At 41.6% G+C, this 25,195-nt stretch overlaps 2 protein-coding genes across 4 annotated transcripts; one reads left to right on the top strand and one right to left on the bottom strand.

Moving 5' to 3' along the window:
- The first annotated feature begins 1,307 nt into the window (after positions 1 to 1,307).
- sesn4 (sestrin 4) lies at positions 1,308 to 14,373 on the top strand. 3 transcript variants are annotated; one of them, XM_040120127.1, is made up of 9 exons: positions 1,308 to 1,524; positions 8,442 to 8,639; positions 8,881 to 9,063; positions 9,387 to 9,632; positions 10,463 to 10,577; positions 10,773 to 10,897; positions 11,900 to 12,066; positions 12,179 to 12,323; positions 12,465 to 14,373. In XM_040120127.1, the coding sequence occupies exons 1-9, from the start codon at positions 1,459 to 1,461 to the stop codon at positions 12,552 to 12,554; spliced, it is 1,335 nt and encodes a 444-aa protein (XP_039976061.1). In that variant the 5' UTR covers positions 1,308 to 1,458; the 3' UTR covers positions 12,555 to 14,373. The 3 variants fall into 3 exon arrangements, with proteins under 3 accessions (XP_039976061.1, XP_039976063.1, XP_039976062.1); XM_040120128.1 differs by having other exon boundaries at positions 1,480 to 1,524; positions 8,386 to 8,639; XM_040120129.1 differs by lacking the exon at positions 8,442 to 8,639 and having other exon boundaries at positions 1,309 to 1,524.
- A 4,760-nt stretch (positions 14,374 to 19,133) lies between these two features.
- foxo4 (forkhead box O4) lies at positions 19,134 to 23,082 on the bottom strand. Its single transcript, XM_040120126.1, has 3 exons — positions 22,642 to 23,082; positions 19,847 to 21,397; positions 19,134 to 19,332 (listed from the first exon to the last, which is right to left on the bottom strand). Exons 1-2 carry the CDS (start codon positions 23,080 to 23,082, stop codon positions 19,877 to 19,879), a joined length of 1,962 nt encoding a protein of 653 aa, XP_039976060.1. The 3' UTR covers positions 19,134 to 19,332; positions 19,847 to 19,876.
- Between the last annotated feature and the right edge of the window lie 2,113 nt (positions 23,083 to 25,195).

The raw sequence follows: 25,195 nt of genomic DNA, 5'->3' as shown, positions 1-25,195 counted from the left end.
CCTTCCTAACGAAAGGCCCGTCTAAGGCATGGCCGGATTAACCCCCGAGGGGCCCTGGGGAAAACATTTGTTAATGATAAGGTGATCAGTCAATTAGTTGATTGACAGAAAATTAATGGCAGAATTTTTAATACGTGATTAATCATTGCAGTCTTTTTCTAAGCAAAAATGCCAAAAATTCACTGGTACCAGCTTCTCAAATGTGGACAGTTGCTAGTTTCTCAGATTTCTATAACAGTGAAGTCAAAATGTGGGTTTTTTGTTTACTGTTGGTCGGACAAAAAGCAATTTGAATGTTAACTCTGGCTTCAGGGAATTATTAGGGAGATTTTTCACTATTTACTGACATTTTATACACTGAACCATCAATTGATTATTAAAAGGAAATAATTGCTAGATGTGGTGATAATGGGAATCATATTTGGTTGTAGCCTTACAGTGCTTCTATGATCATGGATGGAGTACTGAATGGTTCTACCGGGAACCAGCCCACGGGTCCCCTGACCTCTTGGCACCCTGAGCCTCTGTGTGAAATGACTGGTAATATTTCTTGTTTGAAAGTCACAGCTTAGTTAAAAGACACAAAATGACTACAAAGAGATGAAAAATGACCATAAACAAATGCAAAGCAACCACAAAGAGACACAAAGTGACCACAAAGGCACATACAATGACCACAGAGATGCAAAAAGACGATTTGGACACAAAACGACTACAAAGAGATGAAAAATTACCAGAGAGCACCAAAATTACCACGAACTGTCACTGTGCTGGTGCTACATAAGAGTGGTGGGGGACCGTCTACCTATATGTGCCCTGTCAGTCATTTTCTCGTAATCTGACCAATAACAACCCCAATATAAACTAAAACAGTTAAGGTCTTAAAAACCAGATTTTGACACAGGGTCCCTCTTCAAAACCGGGCCAAGAGGGAGGAAGGAGGACCTGTTAAAGTTGATACTGTACTAAAGCGGTGCAAATGTGCCAATAATTAAATTATTTAGAAACAAATAGAGTAAACTGGGGGGTTTAAGGGCCCCCTGGGGACCTGTGGCTTCTGAGCAGCTGCCCACCTTGGCCGGTTGTTGATCCCAGCCTCGGTCCCCTGAACTGCTCTGAAGTTGGTGGTCTAACTGTGCCCGTCGTCCTCCGCCTCGGCCTGTTTTCGCCGCTGCGTTGTTGTTTGCAGATGTTCATTAGCATTTGGATGTAACCTTCAGCCAGACAGCCAGCCAGCCCAGCCAGCCCAGCCAGCCCAGCTCCGCCTCCTGTGCTTTGATTGGGCACACTGTTACCGGAGCTGTCAGCTACGCTCCGGGAAGCATTTTTTCCTCTCAGTCCAGTCTTCAGCTACGGACCGATTGTGGCCAGAGGCAGGCTCTTTGCCTTTGTTAGCTATCTTGGAAAGCACCAAGAAAAGACAGAGCCGCATCCATGCAATAGCATACTTTTTGGAAAATGATCATCTGTACGAATAAAATGGAGTACCCCCTGAGAACCCAGTGCCAGCGAGTCCAGAAACAGGTAGGTTAAAGCTGACATTAGACGAAGCTGAAAACCAGTTAGTTTTAACACAATTAAAGCTAGCGGCTAACTGAGTAGCCTGAGTAACGTTCATTCATTTGTCGAAGCAATTATTTTATATGAAAGAAAGAAAGAAAGCCAGTCTCTTTACCAGCTCTTTGATTTGTTGTCTCTTTTAGCTTCAATTAAAATGTTTGGGCAGCGAAAAGCCGACGCATTAAATAAAGGTTAAGGTTAATAGTTTTTACAGTCTCTTAACTTTTTATCATGGTGTCAGTCAGTAACGTTACAGTGGCTAGCAAACAACCCAACTTCTCATCTGGATAACTCGGCTAACGGTTTACGGAGCAAACGTACTACTAACAAAACAAAATTTAAAAACCACTCGCACAAAAAAAAAAGGTTTTCATGATTCAGTCCAAGATTGGGAGCTGCCACATTTCCTCACCGTTAAGAAACATTTTGTTGTTTCCATACCCAGCCGTTAAAATGTCACGTAAAGCTCGCAACGCTTCCTTAGTGTTTTAGCCGCTAACGTTACTAAGCTGCATTAACGTTAATTTAACTAAATGTGAACATTTTCGCGTAAATCAACCGTGTTTTTTGAGATTAACATCACAGTGACTGCGTGAACAGTCTGACGAAGACTGCTTTTGTTGTTCCACCAAGGGTGATTGAGGTGCTTCCTTTTTAAAAATGCGGTTATGTTTAAGTTTTACGCCGGTTTTTGGTTAAAAAAAAAACAACGTAACGTTACAATGCAGCGGGGGCTGAGGTCGTTGCAGTACGAGGAGACGGCTGTAGGTGAGGATGACATCATCTGAGGTTTTGGGTGAGAAGTGTCTTAAGTAATGCAGTGGCATTATTTACTTATGCGATATAAGGACGGGACGAATGGACACTTTCATTGCAGTGTAAAGGGTTTTTAATCCACGAGGATTGACGGGGATTGTTCCGTTTCTCCCGTTTTGCGGTCCTGCTAAAGGTTGGCGACTTTTACTGTGCTGTTTTTTCTGGCTGAACTGGACTGCCAATCAAAGTTGTTTTTCTCCTCTGTCGCTGTTTTTCATTTTGCAACAGAAGGGGGGCGCTGTCTTAAGAGCAGTCCAAAACAGCTATGTTTGCTGCAGATTAGGGTCCAGAAATGGAGCAAAACAGGGAGGAATGCAAGGAGCAAGGGATTCACAACCTTTTACTCTGGTTACCAGTCCAAATTTGTGTTACTTTTCACCACTTCTCACTGTTCAATCTTCATTGTCAGTCTGCTGGCCTTTTATTGTACTATTGTGTATTTGACTACACAGTTGTCTATAACTGGTGACAAACATTCAGTATCTGTATTGAGGCAAATGTTGCTGTAAAGGAAAATTACCCTGTAAGTTTAACATCAACTTAAAGCACTTGCATCCCAAAACTGTCTGTTAAAACAAACAACAAATGTTTAGCAGGCATTTAAGCACCCACAAATTTGAGCACCTGACTTTGATACGATAACCTACACGCCCCTGGCTTGTTTGTGAATGAGAAGAGAAATGAATGACCCTGTTATCAGTGAAAGTCGTCTATAACTACATTCTCTCCTCACTCTACCTGCCTGTCATGTTTTCTGACAGGTCCAGTCACTCAACAGCAGTATGTGGCCTCGGATTTTTGTCTGTCTTTTCATCCTGCAGCACAGTGTTTTGTTTGTCTTGGTTTTTTTGTATGTGCTGCCCCCCCCCCCCCCAAAACCCTCTTTGGGCTGCAGCTGGTTTGTTGTTTTGTGCTACTCCCTTAGTTCAGGTTGCAGAGCCAAAATTGGCCCCGGCTGCCTGTGTTTCCGGTGATGGAGGGAGTGGGGGGTGGGCAAAGGAGTTAATGCTGCCAGGACAGCGCACGATAAGGACGGACCCCCCCTCCAGGCTCAATCGGAATGTAGATTGAATGTCCTTCTCCTCCCGCAGCCCACCAATACTACCACACACACATACAGACAGTACATACGCACACGCACGTCTCATTTTAAGCTGACACATTTACCCTTGGAAGACTGGTGGCATCATTTTTCCACTTCTTTGTTGTCCTGCGCTCTCCTTCGTATTTCTACACATACAGTGGTGCTGTTTTGTTTGTCAGCCCGCTATCAAAGCCAGTCTTTGTCTCCATTTACCTTTCCTCCCCTCACTGACGTCACCCCTGTTTTTCATTTCATCCCTGCCTCTTGCTCCTCTCTGATCAATAAACAAATGACCTCTACTGTGTTTTGAAGGGAGATTCTTTTTTTTTTGTGAATGTCAAATGATCTGCACCTGTGAATTTTGCTCTCAACAGGCCCTCTGTGAGAGGTCTTTTTTTTTTTTTTAAATCATTTTCTGCCAGGCCACAAGTTTGAGTTCATCTTGTGATTGGAATATAGCAGGTCTAATATCAACATTTCCGTCTCACTTTTGTCACCCTCAGGCTTATTTTTTACTAGAAAAAAATTGCTCTTTTTCCAAATCAGTTGCTGCGGGGCATACTGTAAGCAGAATTAATAGGTTTGTATGAACAAAGCCTCAATGTGCTTGTTCTTTATGAGACTGTTTGCCTCTAAGTATAACCAAAATGTGCTTTGTAATACCATACATAGTTCCCTAAATAATGATGTTCCTTTTTGCTTTATATATCCACCCACACATGGTTGTTACCAGCTTTTTTTCTTTTCATGCAGGTTTTTTTTTTTCATGTGGGTGGACAGTAAGGAGTGTATCGGCTTATCAAAAGTACTGTTGTGTGCAGCTTTTGAGGTTTGTTTTCAGGCAATAGAAATGAAGCAGTGTGCATGGGTGTCTGGACAGTTTTGACAAAGGACGTCTGTCTAAACCTTCTTCATATGTGAATCACAAGTATTGAGAAGTACTGATGAAAATTACGTGATGTGGGATGGATCACTTTAACGGTAAATCACTGAAATAAAATTTGCTTAATATGCCTAATTCAGTCTGCCAACCATGAAAAAAGGGAAAGATAGGTCATTTCAGCTGGACCTTACCTTTAAAAAGAGCTCAGAAATTCAGAGCAGTTACAGTAAAAAAAAATTACCGTAAGCATTGTCATAAACATAATGTATTTAATTTTGAACAGGAGGGTCTAGCTGAGTTTTCATTTTGTTTTCATGTTAAGGTGTCAGCAGACTCAGTTAAAAGTGTAGGATGTGTCATTTCCTGCTGCACAACTGCTCACGTCAACTGTAGTTCCTGTTTCAGTTTGACTTTTGCTGTAGCATTTGTTCAGACATGTTTTTGGGATTACACAAAACACCATTTTCCTCTTTGATTGTGTGATGCCAGTAATAGCAAATCCCATCTCTTCAGTCTGTACAATAGTAAGTGTTGTCACTTATTTTACTGTCCTTGTCACAGCTGTATACTTAATAAACGACAGAGCCAGTCAGTTAAACCGCTGGCCTGTAGAGATTTGTTGTCTTTTTCTGTTTGTCTTCACTTTTCCGCTGGTATTACATTTTTTTTCTCGATGAAAACTGCAGTTTGTTTGTCACCTGACTGTACAGACTGGTGTTGGCAGTGGAGTCACAGACAGTGTCCTGTGTGGGCAAAGGGTTCCCTGTATGATACACAAGACTGTCATTTCAGCTTTTACTGGTCTAACAACAGCAGTAACCTATTAATGAATCATCCTCTCACAGAAATTGTGTTTTTCCTTACTCTCTGAACAAGGAGCTAAAACGTAGACCTATTGAAGCAGGTAGAAGTTTATGCCTTGCTTAGGGACACTTCAGAGGGAAGAAAGCAACTGTTGTACCCGGATTCATTATGTCATCTGGTTGTCCCCGATGTCCCGCTTTGATAAGGTTTTGTCATAGCCTTGGCTGGATCTTAGTTGTCCAGCTTTTCATAAGCAATTGCCATCCTCTCATATTTCCAGCCTGAAATATTTACCATACATCTCTAGGAAGTCTGGTGCAGGTCTGAAATCTAAAAGCCAAATAAATTAATTGTTTTGGATTCACATTGTATGTCGTGCTATCATTCTGAAACTGTACCATTTTAATTCTAATAGGGCTGCAACTGATGATCATTTTCATTATTGTATAATCTGCTGATAATTTTCGCCATTATTTGGGAAATTGTTTGGCCAAAAATGTCTTATGTCCGACCAAGTGTCCAAAACCCAAAGATATAAAGTTTACAATAATATAAAACAGGATAGCAGAAAATTTTCATAGTGGACAAGCTGAGCCCATAGAATTAGTGGAGTTTTTGCTTAAAAATGACTTAAACGGTTAATGTATGCTGTTAGTTGCAGACTATTGTTCTGTTAGCTGACTAACCAGTTAATTGATGATTTGTTTCAGCTTTAGATTCTATAAGGTACATTTAAAAGCATGTTAATACTAGAGCCAGACCAGTGTATCTGCCAGCTGATATTACTGGCACAGCCAGTATAAGTAAGAAATTGCTGGACTACCATGCCAAAGATATCTTTATGGTAATTTATAAACACTGTTATTGCCATTACATACAGTAGTTTGTCCCATGTATCTAAGGGATCCTTATCAAAAGTGTTTATGTTATAAATAATATGTGGTCAATATATTTTGTGTGTGTGTGTGTGTGTGTGTGTGTGTGTGTGTGTGTGTGTGTGTGTGTGTATATATGTGTGTGTGTATATATATATATATATATATATATATATGTATATATATATATATATATATATATATATATATATATATATATATATATATATATATATATATATATATATAAAATCAGTTTTTGTTGTGTTTGTTTTAAATTTTAGTGTTTATCTGCCTAAAAAATCCTGCAGACACAAACTGAAGAGTGAGCAGTTTTCTTAACAGTTTCACATTGATCATTTATAATCAGATGAAAGTATAATCAGTTAATGTTGCAATCGTTGCTTATTCTCCAATGACAGCCTGTTTAAAAAATAAAAAAAAATAGGCTACGTGGTTTTTTTTAAGCCCTTAATAAGGCGTGGTGTAGGTCTCTGAAATGCTGGCTAGTTAAACAGCCTTATTCCTTGCTTGATGGAGCAGTAACCTAGATTCTGCAGTGCAGCATACTAATCAGTAGCTCTTGTATTTGCGGAGAGATACTTGTGTGAGTGTGCTCCTGTCAATAGGTCTTTGATTGGCAGACACCTGTGTGCTCAATGTTCCCTCTACACCATTTCTCATGTACATTGACAGGCGAGAGCAGGTCACGGTCTGTGTCCAAGCCTGTGTCATAAATGCCAAATCCCCTCGCCCACTCACTGCTTTTTTTTTTTTTTTTTTTTTTTTTTTTATCCTCCTGTTCCTTTCAGAGCTCTTTCTCTGTTGCTTTATATAAACTTTGAGATTAGGGAAATATAAACATCAGAATGACACTTGAGATTTATTTGATGTGTAGTATGTTCACGTCTTCTTAGATTTGAGCGTGGATTCTATATAGGTCGAGAGGTGGAGCCTGTTGCAGGATCAGGAGGAAACCCTCATCCACTGCAGTGAGAAGAGAAATATCACATGAAGCTACCAGCCAGATAAACATAGTGCTGAATGCCAAAGAGCTGTAGGGGGCTAAAGGCCCAGTAGTCACTATTTGCTCCGACTCTCTGTGACATAAGTTTAGGTGTCTGTGATTTGACAGGACAGTAATAGTCCTAGACAGCAGTCTGTGCTGTCAGAAGGAGACGTCTTGGCCAACATCCATACGGTTCAAACTGCAATGAACCATTTGGCTTTTATCAGTGCTGTGCACTGAGGTTTCACATACATGGGAACTGAGTCCTCACCCGTGGCCAAGCCCCCAAACACCTTTTCCTAGAGGTTTTTTGTATGATGGCGAGAGAGGTACTAAATGGCCGTGCCTATGAGGCCAGCCAGCTTCCCTCTCCACATGGGTCTGTTTCTCTTGGCCTCGGGCTCCTCAGCCCAGCCGCTCCTCTGTTTGTGTGTTTGGTCTCATCCACTTCTTTGCTGCTTCCGAGCTTCCCTCTTTAAGGCCTCCCTAAGCCCAACTTTCACATCAGTTCCTTCATCTGTGGTCCCTCCCAGCATGTAAATCCCCTATTCAAAGGACAACTTTGGGTGTTTTTTTTTTTTTTTTTTTTCCCTGGTTTCAGCTGTGTATCGGGCTTTTTTTGTGTGTGTTTAGTTTCATTTCAACAAAGTGAATACCTGCTAATGCATGGTGCTTCATCTACATTTAATAATAATGTAGAGGACTTGTATGAAGCATAAGACACTGCTGCAGTCAACATGAGTTAGTGTCTGTGGAGCTCCCAGCTGAGCACCGTTGTTTGCTTGTTTTATTTGGAGAGAGAATAATGTAAGGAATGCACTCACTTGCCAGTGGCGCCGGTATCACAGCATCACGGCTGCCACTCTTCCACAGCTGCCTCTCCTCGGCTGATTTAAGGTGTGGAACAAGACTCCAGTCCAAGCACAGTCTGAGCCTGTCATCACATGATGTGGACACTGAAGTCCAGGTTTATCTGGGGCCAACCTGCTTTGGCTACCAAATGAGTTCCAATAATTCCCCCAAAGGACAGTCAGCCCTGCGCTAATGACTTTTATATCTTATTGGATTTAAAAGGAGCATTTATATTTACTCACAGTATTTTGAAGGAAACTTTTCACACACAGAGTTCCTGTTCCCAATAGTTATTCAGGAGTCCCAAAATCAATGTAGACATTTATCACTGTCATTGTGGACACTTTGACAATGTCTGGCTCTTAGGTTGGCAACCAATGATATATTCTTCATTGATTAATCTGCCGATAACTTTCTCAGTTGACTGAATTGTTTTGTCCATAAAATGTCACAAAAATTTCAGTCTTTGGTGCAACGTCCTCAAACTGCTTTTTTTGTCCAGCTTTACCATTCCCGTCAGAAACCAACCTTCACCCCCCTGTGTCCTGGTTTCTGTAGGTGAAGGTTAACGGTGAGAAGGAGCGGGTGTCACTGCTGTTCATGAAGGCTCTGGTCAGCAGGGGGAGTGTGGACGCCGTGTCCCAGCAGATGGCTTCTCACCCTCAATACTTGGAGAGCTTCCTGCGCACACAGCACTACATCTTGCACATGGACGGCCCCCTGCCGCTGCCATACCGCCATTACATCGCCATCATGGTCAGTGACCTGGCTGCTCTTGTTAATGCGTACCCAGGATCTCGCCAGTTTTCATCCTACTGTAAATGGAACTAAAACAAACACATAATAGTTTGAGAAGCTGTTACTTAGTCTGTTACGGCAGCAAGAATCACCAGGGATCATACTAGTATTGTTCAAAATGAAAGAATAACAAGCTCTAATGTTTGAGTTGGTCATTTCCCCAAATCTGTCTTCAACTTTCTCTTCCCATGACCTCCAGGCTGCAGCACGACATCACTGCAACTACCTGGTGTACCTGCACTCAGCTCAGTTTCTGAGGGTGGGTGGGGACCCTCTGTGGTTGCAGGGTTTGGAGGCGGCGCCCCCTCGCCTTCGTCTCCTTGACCACATCAACAAGGTGCTGGCCCATCAGCCCTGGCTCACTGCCTGCTCACACATCCAGGTACAGCACAGCAAAACACAGACGAACCACACAAAACACAATGTACATTAACCGTAACAAGACAGTATTAAATGATTACCTATTATCACTTACAGAGATAGAGAATTATTTATATGAATTAAACCACTTAGGATGCGGAGAAACAAGTATAAAAAAAAAAGCCTTAAAATTATAACTAGGGGATTAAATTTGTAAAATGTAATTTTTTTTCCTTTTTTTTTTTTTTTTTTTTGTACTTTGAATTATAACAAAATTATTATTTCTTGAAGCGTTTCATTGGTCTGACCTGTGTGACCCTGAGCTCTCGTCACTGTTCCCTCCAGACACTGCTGAAGTCGGGTGAGCAGTGCTGGTCGCTGGCAGAACTGGTGCAGGCTGTGGTGATCCTGGCCCACTGCCACGCCCTCTGCAGCTTTGTTTTTGGAAGCGACACAGACTCAGACTTTGTCCCACTCTCCAAATCTCCTAATGGTACTCCGCCGACCTTCTGCCCCTTTGATGCCGCCAACGGCAACACCAACGTGCCTCAGTCGCTCGCCACTCCTTCCGAACACATAACACGACGACGGGTAACAATTCAGACTTGTACTTTATTAAAATAAACATCACAGGAAATTGCAGAGTGAAATACAGTCTGTTTTGCAAACTAATTCTTCCCATCTTACCTTTTGAACATTTGTAATGCTTAAAAAACCTTTTAAAATACATTTGCTTTGGTTTGTCTAATGCTGTGTCTATACAGCAACTTTGTCAAGTAAAATATGCTTTGGAAATGAATATGAAGGTTTATGCTTAATACTGTTTTTTCCTTGCTTCATTTGAGATAAACTGGCAAGACATTCACAACAGTTCAGTTTATTATCCCTTAATTTATTATTTATAATTTTTACTATTAACTGATTTTTCCTTTAGTCTATAAAATGTCAGAAAATGGTGAGAAGGTGAATTCTTAAAATTGCATGTTTTGACTGACCAAAAGTTCAAAACCCACAAATATTTGATATACAGTGATATGAAAAGGAGAAAAACTGGAAATCAACAAATTGGAGAGGCTGAAACCAGTGGATGTTTGGCTTTTTTGTATAATAAATGACTTCAAACGACTCGTCGATTAAAATAGTTGTTGATTCCTTTTCTGTCCATTGACTAATCAGTTAATTGACAAGTGGTTTTTCTGCATGATTGTACAATATTTTACAGGAGAATTTTAGCATTTAGGTTTATCTTTGCTTGAGAATATTACCTGTCTGAAGATGCATATGTGATTACAGAAAATAATAAAATAAACCATAGGTCATACTGAAGCGTGAAATATAGGGTTAATTTAGACCACAAATATGCTATCTCTCTGCATTAAATCTGAACTAGTCAGTACTTTGTATGATATTTGTGTCAACAGTCTCTGGACTCCAGTTTTGACGTGGTTTTTCTAAGAGAGAGGATTCAGAAGTCCCAGGAGGAGCGTGAGAAGAGAGAAGAGCGCCTTCTGCAGACCCAGTCACTCCAACAAACAGGTAACCTACTTGGCAGAGTGAGTGAATGACGACAAACAAACTCTCACTTCTCAGATGTTCCCTCTCTCTTCTGATGGTTATGTGGAGCGTTAAATTTAGTTCACATGGTGTGAAAGTTGAGCAATTACCACTCATCAGCCACACCTATCGACGCACTCTTTCCATCTCCGTTGCTTTCAACGTCTCTGTTTTTAGATATGGAAGAGGAGGAGGAAATGATATGCTTCGCAGACCCGTCACGTTTTATCACAGACCCAGACTTTTGCTATGAAGAGTTTGCTCGCAGGGAGGAGGACCACTTCCAAGTATTTAGAGTTCAGGTGAGGACATCGAATTTGTGCATGTATCAGACAGGTGGTGTTGTCAGTAAATTTGTATGTGTGTTATGGCACTTTAGGCTATGGCCACAGGGAATATTTGTTCCTGATTGGCTGGCAGGGGCCTGTTACATCTGTATCTTAGGACGCTTCAAACATCCAGTAGATTAAAACAGTTCTAAATCCATGGTCTTAATGTGCATATTAGACTGCAACCTGTCACCTGAGCCGTCAAATGAATGTTTTACAACATGCTTCATTCATCAGTTTACCTACACTAAACCAACATGTATGATATAACTCTCTATCATATGTCTAGCATTTATCAGGTTTAGTTTTTAAAGGCCCACTTCCAAACTGCATCAGTGCCACAGTCAGACACAGTTTGAGTGGACTTCCAAGTGGTCACTGGCCATTTTAAGATGTCTATTAGGGATCTGCAATTAGGCAGCCCCAGGCATAGCATCTTAATCAGTATTGATTTTGACATTTTAAAACATTTGTTTGCCTCCCAAACTCTTTCCTAGAGAGGAAATTACAAATAATTATGGGGGCCAAAGTTTTTTTGTGTTTAATTCCCTCATATATTTGCAATTGTTGTGTGTGTGCTTTTGTTTTTTGTTTTTAGTTTTTCCCTTAGATATAAATGAAAAGTGCACAAGGCTGGTTAATCAAATTAGGTTTAATGTGTAATTCTTTATTATGTTACATCCTTAAATGCTTTCTGAAGATAGAGCTGGACTTGTTTTATTTTACTGTTACTCTGCCAACATGCCGGTATTCTGGTGGCCAGGTGCTTAGTGCCATTAAAATGATTGCATGCTGTAGTAAAATGAAATTAGGGTTATTTTTTCACACTTTCACATTTTTTTTCTTCTGAACCAATTTACGTCCTTAGGTCTCTTTAAAAAAAACTATTCAAATAAAAAAAAGAAAAAAATTGGTAATTCTTTGGTTGAACAAGTCTCAAACGGTGGACATGTTGCTGTTGTTCTTACTCTGCAGGACTATTCATGGGAGGACCACGGCTTCTCCTTAGTCAACAGATTGTATTCGGACATCGGGCACCTCTTGGACGACCGATTCAGGAGTGTGACCACCCTCCCCTCGTTGCACAGCCCCGACCTGAAGAGGGCGATCTGGAATTACATCCATTGTGTTTTAGGAATACGGTGAGACTGCCACTTCATTTTATGCATGTGCAAACAATAATGAAACCCTTTTTTTTACTCATATGAAACTCCTACTCTTCATTGTAAGCAAATATGTCGTTTGTGGTCGCAGGTATGATGATTATGATTACGGTGAAGTGAACCAGTTGCTGGAGCGTGATTTGAAGCTGTATATCAAGGCCGTGGCCTGTTTTCCAGACGCCACCAAAACCCCGGTGTGTCCGCTGAGTTGGGCTGTACTTAAAACTTCAGAAAGGGTAAGAAGGGTTTTGCTGACCTTTTTTAATAGGAAAAATGTGATGTTTTGGTTAAACACGAGAGCGATAGCATGTTAATTTAATATAACATGTTGACCCTGGTCAACCCTCAGGACCCATTTCTCACTTTCTCTCCCTCAGATACATGTGAATTTACTAATCATGGAGGCCCGGCTGCAGGCGGAGCTGCTATACGCTCTGAGAGCCATCACTCAGTACATGATTGCCTAAGTGCTCGGAGAGGCACAAAGTCAAAACTCTTCGCCGTTACAGAGAGACCCAGAGACACGAGGATAAAGAAGCAGTGAAGTGGGACGAGAGCGGCACTTTTAAGGAAACAGAGCTCCATTGTTTTGTGGCTGTGCCCCATGAATGTGCTTCTCTTTCTCTCAGAGTTAATGTATTTATACCATAGTGTGCCACAGCCCCTTCCTCACCCCTTTCTGCAGATTCTCTTATTGTGAAGTCCTCTTATCAAACATCTCGTCTCTCAAAGGCTATGTGCAATTATTACTAGCGTTGTTTTAATTTTTACCTGTTGTCATGTGTTCCAGCTCAGTCTGTGAAAAAACTGCTTGGTTGTAGCAGGGTGTTATAGTGGCCAATACTATCCTTTTTAGTTTGATCGGTCTCCTTTTGTATTAACTATGCTTTCCCAAAAGATATCTTTTTGTACCAGTTGAATGAATGTTAATGTGAGACCAGGGTCTTTTTTCTTTTTTTTTTTTTTTTTTTTTTTTTTTTTGGGACAATCCTAGTCAGTGTTGGAGGAGCACATCAAGTGGACTGTGAAGGATGACCATTTAGCTCTCCCTAACATCTCGTATTAATGCTGGTCAAGAACAAACAGAACAGTGACACTGCTGGAAGTTATCACATCACTATAGTTTCTTTTAATAAGCACTTTTTAAAACTTTATATATTTATAATGCAAGGTAGCTTGTTAGTAGACATTGAGACGCACAGTGTTGTGGGTCTGACGCCTTTCTTGTCACTATATGACGTGTAATGAACGTTTTTAGACTGTTTGTCCTCAAACTTTCAGACTTTGCTTTTGTGCTCAACCCCAGATCTCAGAGTGAACTTTCTTCTTAATCCAACATATTTCAGTAAATTATTGGAAGGATTTTGAAGGTCATGATGTTTGTAAAACATAATTCAGACCTGATATCAAAATTTGTAACTAAACTGAAGTGGTCAGTGAGCTGTTTCCGACAGTGAAGATTAAGCTGAGCCATTTGCAGAGTGATTGTTTTGTTTTTTTGTACTGACATGCTTCAGTTAAGATCAAATCAGAGACTGAATTTCAGACCAAAGGTCATTTAAAAAGAAAAAAAAAAAACTCTAAAGTGATGAATTGGACAGATGAAAAGTAAAAGTAGATCTGCACTGGTCGAGTTTTTTGTGAGCTGTATCAAAGCTGATTATCACGTCAAAATACACGGTACGGTTTGCAGAGCAGAACAATGTGCAAACTAGATGTTAAAACACTTGTATCTTTTCTCTGTCTTTTTTTTATTTTATTTTTACAGTTTTTGTAAACTATAGAGTACTTTTTTGTTTCGTTTCTGGGTGTGACGGTAGGACCTGCTTGTTGTGCTGCAGCCTGGGTAGATGTAGATGTGTGACAGACTGTTTAGAGTTAGACATTAGATTTAGAAAAAGAAACAGAAATGCATATCGACAAAAGCAAAAGCGCTGTTAACACAGGTGCCTTCAGGCTAAAACTGGAGTGCTGCTGAAGTGGAGGGATGTAACTACTGGAGGCTGAATGTGGGCTTTGGTTGCAGCAGGGAAACACTTCCACCTGACAAGTGCAAAACTTGTGGTGTTTCCCGCATGGGAACGTTTTTTTCTCATGTTGGTCAGCGCCATTTCAGATAAGTATTGCAGCTGTGAATGCCCGTGTCTTCTATCAGACACCTTCTACAAGCCCCAGCAACCCAGCAAGAGCCTTTGACACAGATGGATGTTAAAAATGTTCAACTTTAGCAGATTTGAAAAAATGGACAATTATCTAAAAATGAAACAATCTTAAAAAAAAAAAAAAGAGAACAAGTGAAAAGACAAAAAAATGTGTTTTTTTTCGAAAATGTGAAGAAATGTTTTCTATAAAGATGCTCTATGGAAATAACTGCTGCCTACTGTTGTCTGTTTTTCTTTCTTCTACAGGATACCTCAAAGAACCATACCAGGTATTTTTTCCAAGTAAAAAAAATCACATAAACGCCCTAGGCAGCCATTTTCAATTATCTGACCACATGAAAACGCACTGTTTTTTTTTTTTTTTTGAATTAGCTAATTCATCACACTACATCACTTTCACTGTTGTCAAGTCAATTTTAATTGTATCGCCCAAAATTACAACTTATATATTTGCCTAAAAAAAAAACACATTACACACAAAAAACATTTTGTGTGTTAAAACACAAAATGAACACACAATGGCCCAGGTCATACAGTCATATTTGTAGATTGATTTGAAAATGCACTGATGTCCATCAGGTTTCAAGTCTGCAAGCTGATTATAATGCTTTCACATACTGAAATGAATGGGAATCGTTAGCTGTCAGGGAGGAAAGATGATGCATTGAAGAACGAGCTCACATTTTTTTCAAGCCTGTCTTAAACCAATATTCAGATGTTAATATGTACATCAAAATTCACGAATTGTTCCTTCTGTCCATACTGGTTTTGAAGACAACCATCCTAATGTAACTTCAGCAGTCTGACTTCTGACATCACGTGGGTGTCTTCTAAAGTCAGCCTTTTTAACCCAAAATTTCCTTTTCGTTTGCTGAGACAGCTTTTCCTTGCTGGGCTACAGTGGACGGATAGTAAACACGGTAACTTGGGAAGGTTCCCCAACCTCTGAAGCCTTATTGCAGGTTTGGTAGAGCTTTAAAATACATTTTTGCACAAACGAGGACTTTGGATTTTGTCCTCTATCACTTATACTGAAACCTCACTAGGGAGAGATCTCCTCACAGCCAGTAATGGAGAGGAGGAATGATCACAGCGACCCAAGACTGTACGCATGGGCATGTGAGTATTATTTCAAGACAGGTTGAAAAAAACGTGAACTTGCCCTTTAAAACCCGAAACACTGTGACTGGCAAGATTGTAAAACACTTGATTTCTTGTAAATAAGCCAAAGCTGGCAAAAAATGATGGTATAGTCCTCACAGCACATGTAGTTGGAAGAAAACATGAAATATTTAAAAAGTGGGGTTCACATTTGTAAGTGGACCTCAAGTTAAAATCTTTTGAACAAACTACTGTTTCCAAAGTCAAGAATGAACTTGAACACTCCAGTTTCATTTCTAGTTTGTTTTAATAACGTACAGTACAAAGTACATTTATGTGCTACTGTATATATGCGGTGACTGTATTTGTGTGGTTGGTTTATTACTTAGCAGCAGTATTCTTGGGCAGCAGCGCCCCCTAGTGGCAGACCTGCAGAACTGGACACAGTCTGTCATCAAAAAACAAAACAAAAAAAACAACTAATGTCTGAAGCATCAAAACTCTTAACTTTGCACCAGCGACTCAGACAAAGTGGGTTAAACAGTTTTATTGAATTTATTTCTGCTGTTCAGAACTGTTTGTCATCTCTGGCTGACTTTACAATGCGTAAAGAGAGAAAAAAAAATTGAGGGGGGGGAAAAAAACTATCGACATTAATCAAAAATCATAAACATAATTGGCTTATGCACAACTTATCATTCCCTGTCCACCCCACCCTCCCCTATGGAAAAAAACAAAAAACAAAAACAACCCTTGCCGAATACTAAAATACTGTATCAAATGGGGCAATTTTAAATTTCAAAGCAAACGTACAGGGACTAACTGCTACTTTAAGAAAACTGAAGAAAAAATATGTAGATAGTTTAACTACATAGAGGGGGAGATACAAGGGAAGTAGTAACACCACACCTGCCCTTTTTGAGGCGGCAACAGTAAACTAGAGACCTCATAGCCTGGTGCAGCCGATTCTCACAAACCAACCACCTTTACATGCTCCAGTCTGTCCTATCAACTGTTAATAACATTTCCAACACATGACCATTAGTGTAGATAAACGGGGGGGGGGGGGGGGCTGTTGCACATACAACTTCCTAAAATAATTACATGTTAAGATTTAAAATAATAAGAAAATCATGCAGTTTTAACGAGCTGGTCTCCAGATCTTTTCAAGTGACAAGGCTGGGGGGGGGGGGTTATCATATACATAAAAACATAAAAGCAAAGAGGGGAAGGGATTGTTGATTGTGTGCTACTTTCTGCCATAACACCAAATCAAGATCCTTGTGCTGAAGACAGAAAATTCAAAAATTCAAAGGCCCTGATATGCACCCACTGCATCATGGCGTACTCCGGGATATGTCACAGAAGACCTCTAGCACCATTCAGAAAAAAAAAAAGAAAAAGTGTGCAGAAAAAAAGAGAGCGCTTTATATAAATCCGAGGCTAACATATTCATATAGCTACAGTGAAATGATGTATAATAAGAGTTTGAACTGCCGGGATTGTAATTTCTGATCACAAAAAAGTTGACAGTTATGAACGAAGCAATTACAAATACAAAACACAAAATTTTAAGGGGGGTGATGAAATAAAGTCCATCCGGCTACAGAGTAACATCATGCTATAGTGTTTTAAATATTGGCAGTAAAAAAAAAAAAAAACACGGAATAGGCTAGTACTGACAAACATGGCTGGAGACATACAATACGTTTCTCTAGAAAGGGAAGTCAAATTTGAGATCAGCTCTTTACAAGACAGAAATGTCTCCAGGAAAACAAAACACAGACGCGGCGTGGTGGTTTCCAGTCTGTCGTAACAGAGAAAAGTGTGTGAAACATTTTTTTGCTATTGTCACCTTTTCTGTTAACGACTGCGCAGTTGTTCTCCTGTCGCTTTTCTTTCGAGTGACCCTGAGAGGTAACGGTTGCATTAGTCTCATTTTGAGATGAGAAAGGGGCACGACAGAGGTTTTCTTTACGTCGTGCCACTTTTCTGCGGGATTTTTTTTTTTTTTTTTTTTTTTTAAAGTTTGATTCACAATGCATTAATGCATAAAAATAAGAATGAGGCAGATCATTGGGAATTTTTAGTCAAAATGGTCAAGTATTATGCACTTTGCCGCTTTCAAAGTCAGATTTCATGTTACAGGCGTCTTTTGCAAAGCTTATGTACACCGATACATACTGTGTCAGGCCAAAGCGCTCCCTAAATGCCATGCGGATGCAAATATTAGTGTTCCTTTGGTTATGTAAAAAAATCTACATGCATCTCATCCTTTACAAAAATAAAAGTATAGAAAATTACCGTTAAAAATTATCTGAAAATGTTTCCTCCAATGTAAAAAAGACATCACTTGTCATCAGTAATATATTCATATGTATTAATATCTCATTTATTACCTCCATCTAAATTGTATATTAAAACTATAATCAAATATATTCTTTTTTTTAACTTCTCACACAGTGAATTAATTTCTTGAACATTAGTACTGAATAATTAAAGTGTGAGAGGATATTCTGACCTGAAGCACCCACACCGCTGTCACCCTCCCTCCCCCTCCCTCCCTCCCCCCGACTAAATATCAGGAAAGTGTTAAATAGCAAAACCCTTCAAGAAGCGATTTTTTCAAATTTCCTTCAAGATTTAATTTTGTTCTCCTGATAAATCTGCATAGCGTGTCATCATGTACATGTGCAACGTGTACATTACATGTTTTTTTTTTTGTTTTGTTTTTTTTAAAACAGGATTTAAGCTCTTTTATAATGAAATGGTATAACCCTAATGTGGATATATTCTCTTAGTTTGGGGTCCCTGTGTCGCAGGAAACCTAAGTGCTTTGAAAATGCACAGGCTCGAAAAAAAAACCCAACAAAAAAAAAAAAAACAAAAGGAAGAAACAAAAGAATCAGGTAGACCATTTGACAGTGGAGGCATATTGCTGTCTAAGACAATATAATACTTGACCAACCAATCACTTGTTGGCAAATAAATTTACCCTTGAATGCCCCGTGTATGTCACAAATCACATTTCTTCATTTGTTAGTTGAACTGCACATCAGGGATTAAAAACAAACAAAAAAAAAAAAAAAACCACCATCTAAATGACATCTACCTTAACACACTGGATTGAAGTCAAAAATGCCAAACTGCAAATACATACCCTCTTAAGTGAACCACCACATATAACTGAAAAAAAAAAAAAAAACCCCATCATCTTAAAACTTTTTTCCTCTAAAGTGGGAAATTTAATCGTACATATAATTGTAGTCCAAGTACACAGTTGGGCAAGATGTGTAGCCAATGTTCAATCAAACATTTTATACCTCCGGTCGTCAAGTCTTTATCGGTCACCTCTTTACAACACAGTCACAATCCTCAAAGTTTTTACCGACTCCGACGATGAAACGTTTCCTCTTGAGGGGAGGGGCTGGTGCAGCAGAGTACGTGCACCTCATTCAGACAACCAAACAGCATTCGGCCTGGCATTTCATGCTAGGCAAGTGTCGATGGAAAACTGGCCATTTCTGCAAAAATGCCTGTTGAGTCTTCAATACCAAAGCCGTCGAGATCAGGGGTACCGCATCGACCCTAAAGCTATTCTGGTGAAACGTAACTGTAATATAAACTCCCAGCAGAGGGGAGTTCAGGATTTGTCTTTTCACTCTAAAAACATTATTTCACACGTCTTTAAAAATCAACAGTTTGGATTAAAAGATAAAAAATGGCTAGCAGCCAAATCGTTGCAAGTGTTATTTAAAAAAATAAAAAAAAAAAAATAAAATAAAAAAGGGGAGAAAAATTGTGCATAGTAGCCTGAATCTCCTCCCTGTCCTCTGCATGTCTTGGCACATGACATGAGCGAGGTCTGGTTCTGTCTTTAAAGTCCAAGAAAAGCATTGTATTTGAAAATCAGCCAGCAAGGAGGAGGAATGCACCGGTTGTTTTGTCATATTGTGAGGTCATCTTGATTGGAGATCAGTTCCTGCAAGAAAAGACGATAAAAAGGTCACTGACGGCAGTCTCATAAATTCAAATTGTGTACTTGTTGTATTAAAGCCATCTCACTGAGTTGAGATCCTTTATTACAATTTTTGAATGGTTTGCATGGTAGTCAAACGTAAAATTAAAGCGCATCAAAATTTTTTGAAAATTAATTTTCTGTCCATCATCTCTCATCATTTAAGTTTTTTTTAAATCGAGCCAAAATCCCAGTGATTCGCCTCCTTTCAGCTTCTAAAATGTGAGGATTTGCTGTTTTCCTTGTTTTAAGTAATTGTAAATTAAATATCTTTGGGTTTTTGACAAAAGATAAATCAAAGACATCTGAAGTGGTCACCTTGAACTCTGGGAAACGTGCTATTTCACTATTTTCTGACATTTAGAAACAAAACAAATATTTAACAGTAGATTCATTGTTAATGAAAATAGTCATTAATTGGACCCTAATAGTTTTAGTGTCTTTGTGTGATAAAAAAAACGGAGACCGACCGGTGTACCTGGCTAACTTTGTGTGGTCAGCTGAGGAATTAGCTGGGGACCCAGTTGTGAGCGGAGCCCTGTGTGGTGGCCGGGCCTACGTAGCCTTGGCCGCCAGGCAGTATGGGGTCAAAGTTGAAATCGATGCCGTCGCCGTCCATGAGGTCACTGTTGATGATGTAATCAACGTCACAATCCAGGTTTTCCGTGAACATGTCTATGTCCAAGTCTGTGGGCAGTCGGTCCTGACCGGTGGAGAAGCAGGACGGAGCTCCAAACTGACCCATCGCCTGCAGACTCGCGCCGGGATTGGCTGCGGCCACAGGCCCTCCGTGTAGAGAGCCCACAGCGGGCACCGTGGCATGCTGGGCTTTGAGAGCAGAGAGCTGTGACAGGTCCTGAGACATACCTGAGAGGATCATCCCCAGCCCCATCTGTGAGTGATGCTGGTGTTGTTGTTGTGGCTGCGGCTGCGGCTGCGGCTGCTGCTGGTGAAGGTGGTGCTGCTGAGGCTGCATCTGAGCCTGCAGCGCCATGGGGGCCACTGTGTTCGGCTCCAGCCCTTTACCCAACAGCAGCTGATTAGGTTTGGACCTCACGCCCACCACAGATGTGCCCAAACCCATCAGGCCCACCCCACCGGGAGTGGGCATGAGGGGGTCCACCTGGGTCATCATGACATCACTCGGAGGAGGGGAGTCAGAGGTGAGCAGTGCTTCCAGACTGGAGGGCACGTGGCTGCTGTAGTGGCTGCTCCCACGAGCCCCGGAGCTGGATATGGGGTTGAAGAGAGAGTTGCTGAAGGTCGACGGCTCTTTGCTGCTGGGTCCGCACTGAGGGATGGAGGCCTGGGTCCCGGTGTGGGTGGGGGCCTGTTGGAGGCCGGATGGTTGCAGCTGATGGAAGGAGGAGAAGCCGGGGCCTCGAGGCAGCAGAGTGGAGGCGGAGGGCAGAGGAGTGGGAGGTGCCGGAGGGGCAGTGCTGGGACTGGCCCCTCCCTGCTGCCCCGTCATCAATGTGAGGCCGTCGATCAGATCCAGCTCCTCCATGAGGGTCTCGGTGAGGGTGGGGGTCAAGCTGCTGGCAGTGTATCTTCCTAGCAGTCCATCCTCAGGCAGGTTGTCGTCGTCCTCCTGTCCGGGAGCGATGGGGGACAGACGTCCGCTCAGGGTGCTGGCATCAGAGCTTGTGCGTGGCCGGAAGGTGGTCCACATGTCAGTGTCGTCCAGGCTGCCTCGGGACGAGGGGCTACTGCTGTTGACCCCCCATTTGGGAAACTGCTGGGACGAATTAGGGCTGTCTGCGCCCGCTGACCCTGTGCTGCCGTCACCCTGCAGTGCCCCTCCGGCGCCACCCAGGCCGGCCGCTCCCGCCTGCTTCTTGGTCTGCTTGGCCCTCATGCGACTCTTCAGCAGTTTGCTGCTGTTGTCCATTGAGGCGGCCCGGCGGCGAGGAGCTTTCCCAGTCTTCCCTCCTTCTGGGTTGAGCATCCACCAGGAGCTCTTTCCTGTTGATTCATTGTGTACCCTCAAGAACTTGTTGTGGAGTGATAAATTGTGGCGGATGGAATTCTGAAAACAGGAAGAAACAAAAAAGGAAATTATGAAAATTGTAGGCAAGGTTTAAATCATCCTGGACATATAATTAACTGAAGGACACTTTTATTTTTGAGAATCATGACAGTATTTTATCGTCTAAACTACTGATTCCCAATCTGGGAGTCGGGACTCCCCTCCAGGGTCAAAAGATAACTCTGAGGGGTCACTAAATGAAAAAAACAGAAAACACTTGTTACACATTATATACACTTACACATTATATACACTTACACATTATATACATACACACACACACACATATATATATATATATAAACTAATATATACACACATACATATGTATATATATGTGTATGTGTGTTTATATATGTATATATCTATATATACATATACATATACATATATACGCATATACACACACACAAACACACACACATACGCATACACATGAACACACACACACACACACACACACACATATATATGCATATATACACACACAAACATATATATAAATTCATCAAAAAAGTGGATAAAAAACAACTTTGTTTCAAGGGGTTACAAGCTAAAAAAAAAAAAAGTTTGGGAACCACTGGTGTGAACTAATGCTACAAAAGTATTTACTAAGTCAGATTTATCCCAGGTCAGTTCAGATCAGATCTTTATTATCCGACAAAACGGTTTTTGCAGCAAAAAAGGCATAAGAAACATTAATGCATAAACACAGTAAAAACACAATAAGACAACTGAAGATATTCAAAGTGCTGGGATTGTATATGGAGCTGCAACAATCAGTCAATTAATCGATAAGTTGAAAGAAAGAAAATGAATCGCTAACCATTATGATAATCGATTTAATTATTATTATTTAAGTGATTAAGTCACTTTCATGGAAAAACGCCAACAGGTTTTATGGCTCCAAGCTCTCAGTTGTGAGAATCTGCTGCTGTTCCTCACCTTTCATTATAGTAAATTGATTATTTGGGGGTTTGGACTGGTTGACGGACAAAACAAGACATATAATCACGTCCCCTGCTGCTGTATGGTCTTTCTTCACTGTTCTCTGATGGATGTATTATAGATCGACCGATTAATCGATCACATTTCCAGCCCCCCCTCCCTGCTTAGGCCATTAAATCATTGCTTCCGTGATCATGACTTGTAAAGCTATAAAGCCGTGACTTGTGGCGCTCAAAGCATTAGAGTCCCATCTCGTTAAATGGCGCAACAAAGACGTTCGCCACCCACGTACTCACCTTCCAGCCAGCTGAGCTGTTGCTGTCTCCCTTGTCTCTGAAGTAAGGCACTGTTTTCACCATCCACTCGTAGATCTGCGCCAGGGTCAGCCTCTTATCGGGGGAGTTCTCGATGGCCTGGCTGATCAGGTCCGCGTAGCTCTGGTTCCCCCACGCGTTGCGCCGCGACGATCCCTTGCGGGGTGTCGCGCCGGCTCCGCCCACGCCGGCCACGACCCCGCCCTCGGCCGCCGCCGCAGCCTTCTCGGGCTCGGACGTGATTTGCTGCGGCTCGGTCTTGTCCTCGTCGGCGGGCGGGGTACCGGCGGCGGACTCGGCGCCATCCGCCCCCTCCGGTTTGACAGCCGAGATGTCGGGTCTCGGCAGCGGCCACGTGCAGGAGCGGGGTCTGCTCTGCGGCTCGAAATCTGGGTCAATCGGGGGCACCGACGACTCCTCCATGGCGGTCCGCTGAACTTCCACTCAACCACAAAGATGGGAACCACTTAAAACATTTACCTTTAAACTTTAACTTTGAGCGGATGATGCGTGAAATGCAAAAAGAAAAAAAAAAAAAAAAGGAAAAAAAAAACTTCCTGACACAAAAACGAGACGCTTCACCCACTGAGGGGCCTAGAAAAGAGACGTAATAATCTGGACACACCAATAGCCTCGGTTAATCCTCAGATTGGAGATTAGGGAACCCAAATAATCTCCTTAATAGTAACTATCATAAACCTTCCGATTTATATAGAATGAGGCAGGGCTGGGATGAGAGTCCCTTTGTTTGAATGAAATAAAAACAAAAGTGGCAGTGTGGTAATGTGCACCCAAACATCTGGATCTACAGCAGCCTTGGCTCGTTTGGAAACGAATTACAAAACCATGCGTGTATATGGACATAAAATAATTCAATTTCTGTTACAAAAAACACTCGATTTAAATATCTGTCAATGGGTGTGTGTTGCAAAAGTGTACTTTAATCCGTTTCTTTAAAATGTAACCAGGCACAGAGTAAAGATAAAAATCAACCTAAAGTGGTTGTTTCTTTCGTACCAGATTTATCAAACTAAATATAAATTTTCTGATTCAAACCCAGGATGTATCTATTTTTTTTTTTCCTTTTAACTGTAGCGCTTTAAAGGCTACAAACAGGGATTAGCTGGCTGCTGTTACAAAGGAGCTTCTCAGGAGAGCCCCTGTCCGCGTCTCCACATGTAAACAACGTGATGTCTGGGCTCCTCACAAGACAAAATACCTCCACCCAAACTTCAACAAAAAAAAAAAAAACCGGTCCGGCAGATCCAAGTGTAAAAATGACAGATCAACAGAGCTGCGGTTTTGCTCATCGACTGTCTAAAAGTGTGAAAAACAGTGCTGGCCGCCGTCTCCGTGGCCTGTACGTTGAAGCGACTGAACAACCGAAGAAATGTCGAGCGAGGAGAGAGGGGAAGGGATCGAGAGACGTAGGTAACGGTTTAATAGTATCTGAGTTGTTAAATGTGTGAGCCGAAGAGAGAGATGTAGTAAGAAAAGTCAATGCCTCAGGTCTGCACGGTCCGCCACATTGCGGCCAGGCGCATGTCACCATCTGCCATGTTTCTCCACACTCCTGCCGCGGCACACGATGCTCGAAGAAGCGGTTAGAGAGACCACCCTTCGACCGCGGCCCGCAGCTCGCAGCTCGAACGGTCTTCGCCCCGAGGTCCCGGTACACGAGCTACGGAGCCGATCCCCGGGTGCTGGGTGAAGCTGGGTCGCCTCGGAGGTCTGTCGGCTCCCACTCGCCGCACTTTGAAAACAGCACGACAGCCTCCGTAACGCTAGCTGGTTAAGCTCCTGCTACTCCAGAGTTTACAATCCGTGGAAAAGTCCGCGAAAACCCTCACATAACTCCGTCCAAGTGGCCGTTTTTGATCAGCGGTGGCGTCGGTAGGAGTTCCTGTCGTCGTGGCTCTCCGAAAATTCACTCCTTCGGTGTCTTTTTGACTTGTTTTGTTTTGTTTTGTTTTGACTCGAGGCGAAGACTCCCTTCTGACGTCTGTTTACCACTGTCAGGCAACGCGCTCTGCGCCTGCGCCGACTGGATTTCTGGGAAACCGAGTCGGTCATTCGCCGGCGCGCGGGCGTAAACAGCAGCTCGGCGAGGCGACATGTACCTGTTGCGGAGCATTATGTAACAGTTACTCAAGGTGTGCTAAGCCCCGGTTACACTTAAGGCATTAAAGGTATTACCGGTCAGTGGTGGAAGAAGTTCTCAGATCTTCCACTTAGTTCAAAGCATCAGAATAAAAATGTAAAAGTACTTCGCTACTTGTCAAAGTCCTGCATTCAAAAGCCCCTTTTAAGTAAAAGTACAGGCGCATCAGTCCCCTTTAATTGATACATAATTATATATTTAAAGAACTTCAATTTTATTTTCTCCCAAATACTTTTTACAGAATAAACACAAAAATTCGTGTCAGGGAGGCACACAACTTATTGATACAACTTCAAATATCTCGGTCTCTATGGAGAAGTTTTAGTTGTGCCTCTGCAGTGGAGTTTAGAAGCAGTCTGTTTACCCTGATTTTAA

This window comes from Xiphias gladius, chromosome 23 (genome assembly GCF_016859285.1).
Source record: "Xiphias gladius isolate SHS-SW01 ecotype Sanya breed wild chromosome 23, ASM1685928v1, whole genome shotgun sequence".
NCBI lineage: Eukaryota > Metazoa > Chordata > Actinopteri > Istiophoriformes > Xiphiidae > Xiphias > Xiphias gladius.
Note: the sequence above shows the minus strand (reverse complement) of the source record. Positions and strands in the feature narration are given on the sequence as shown.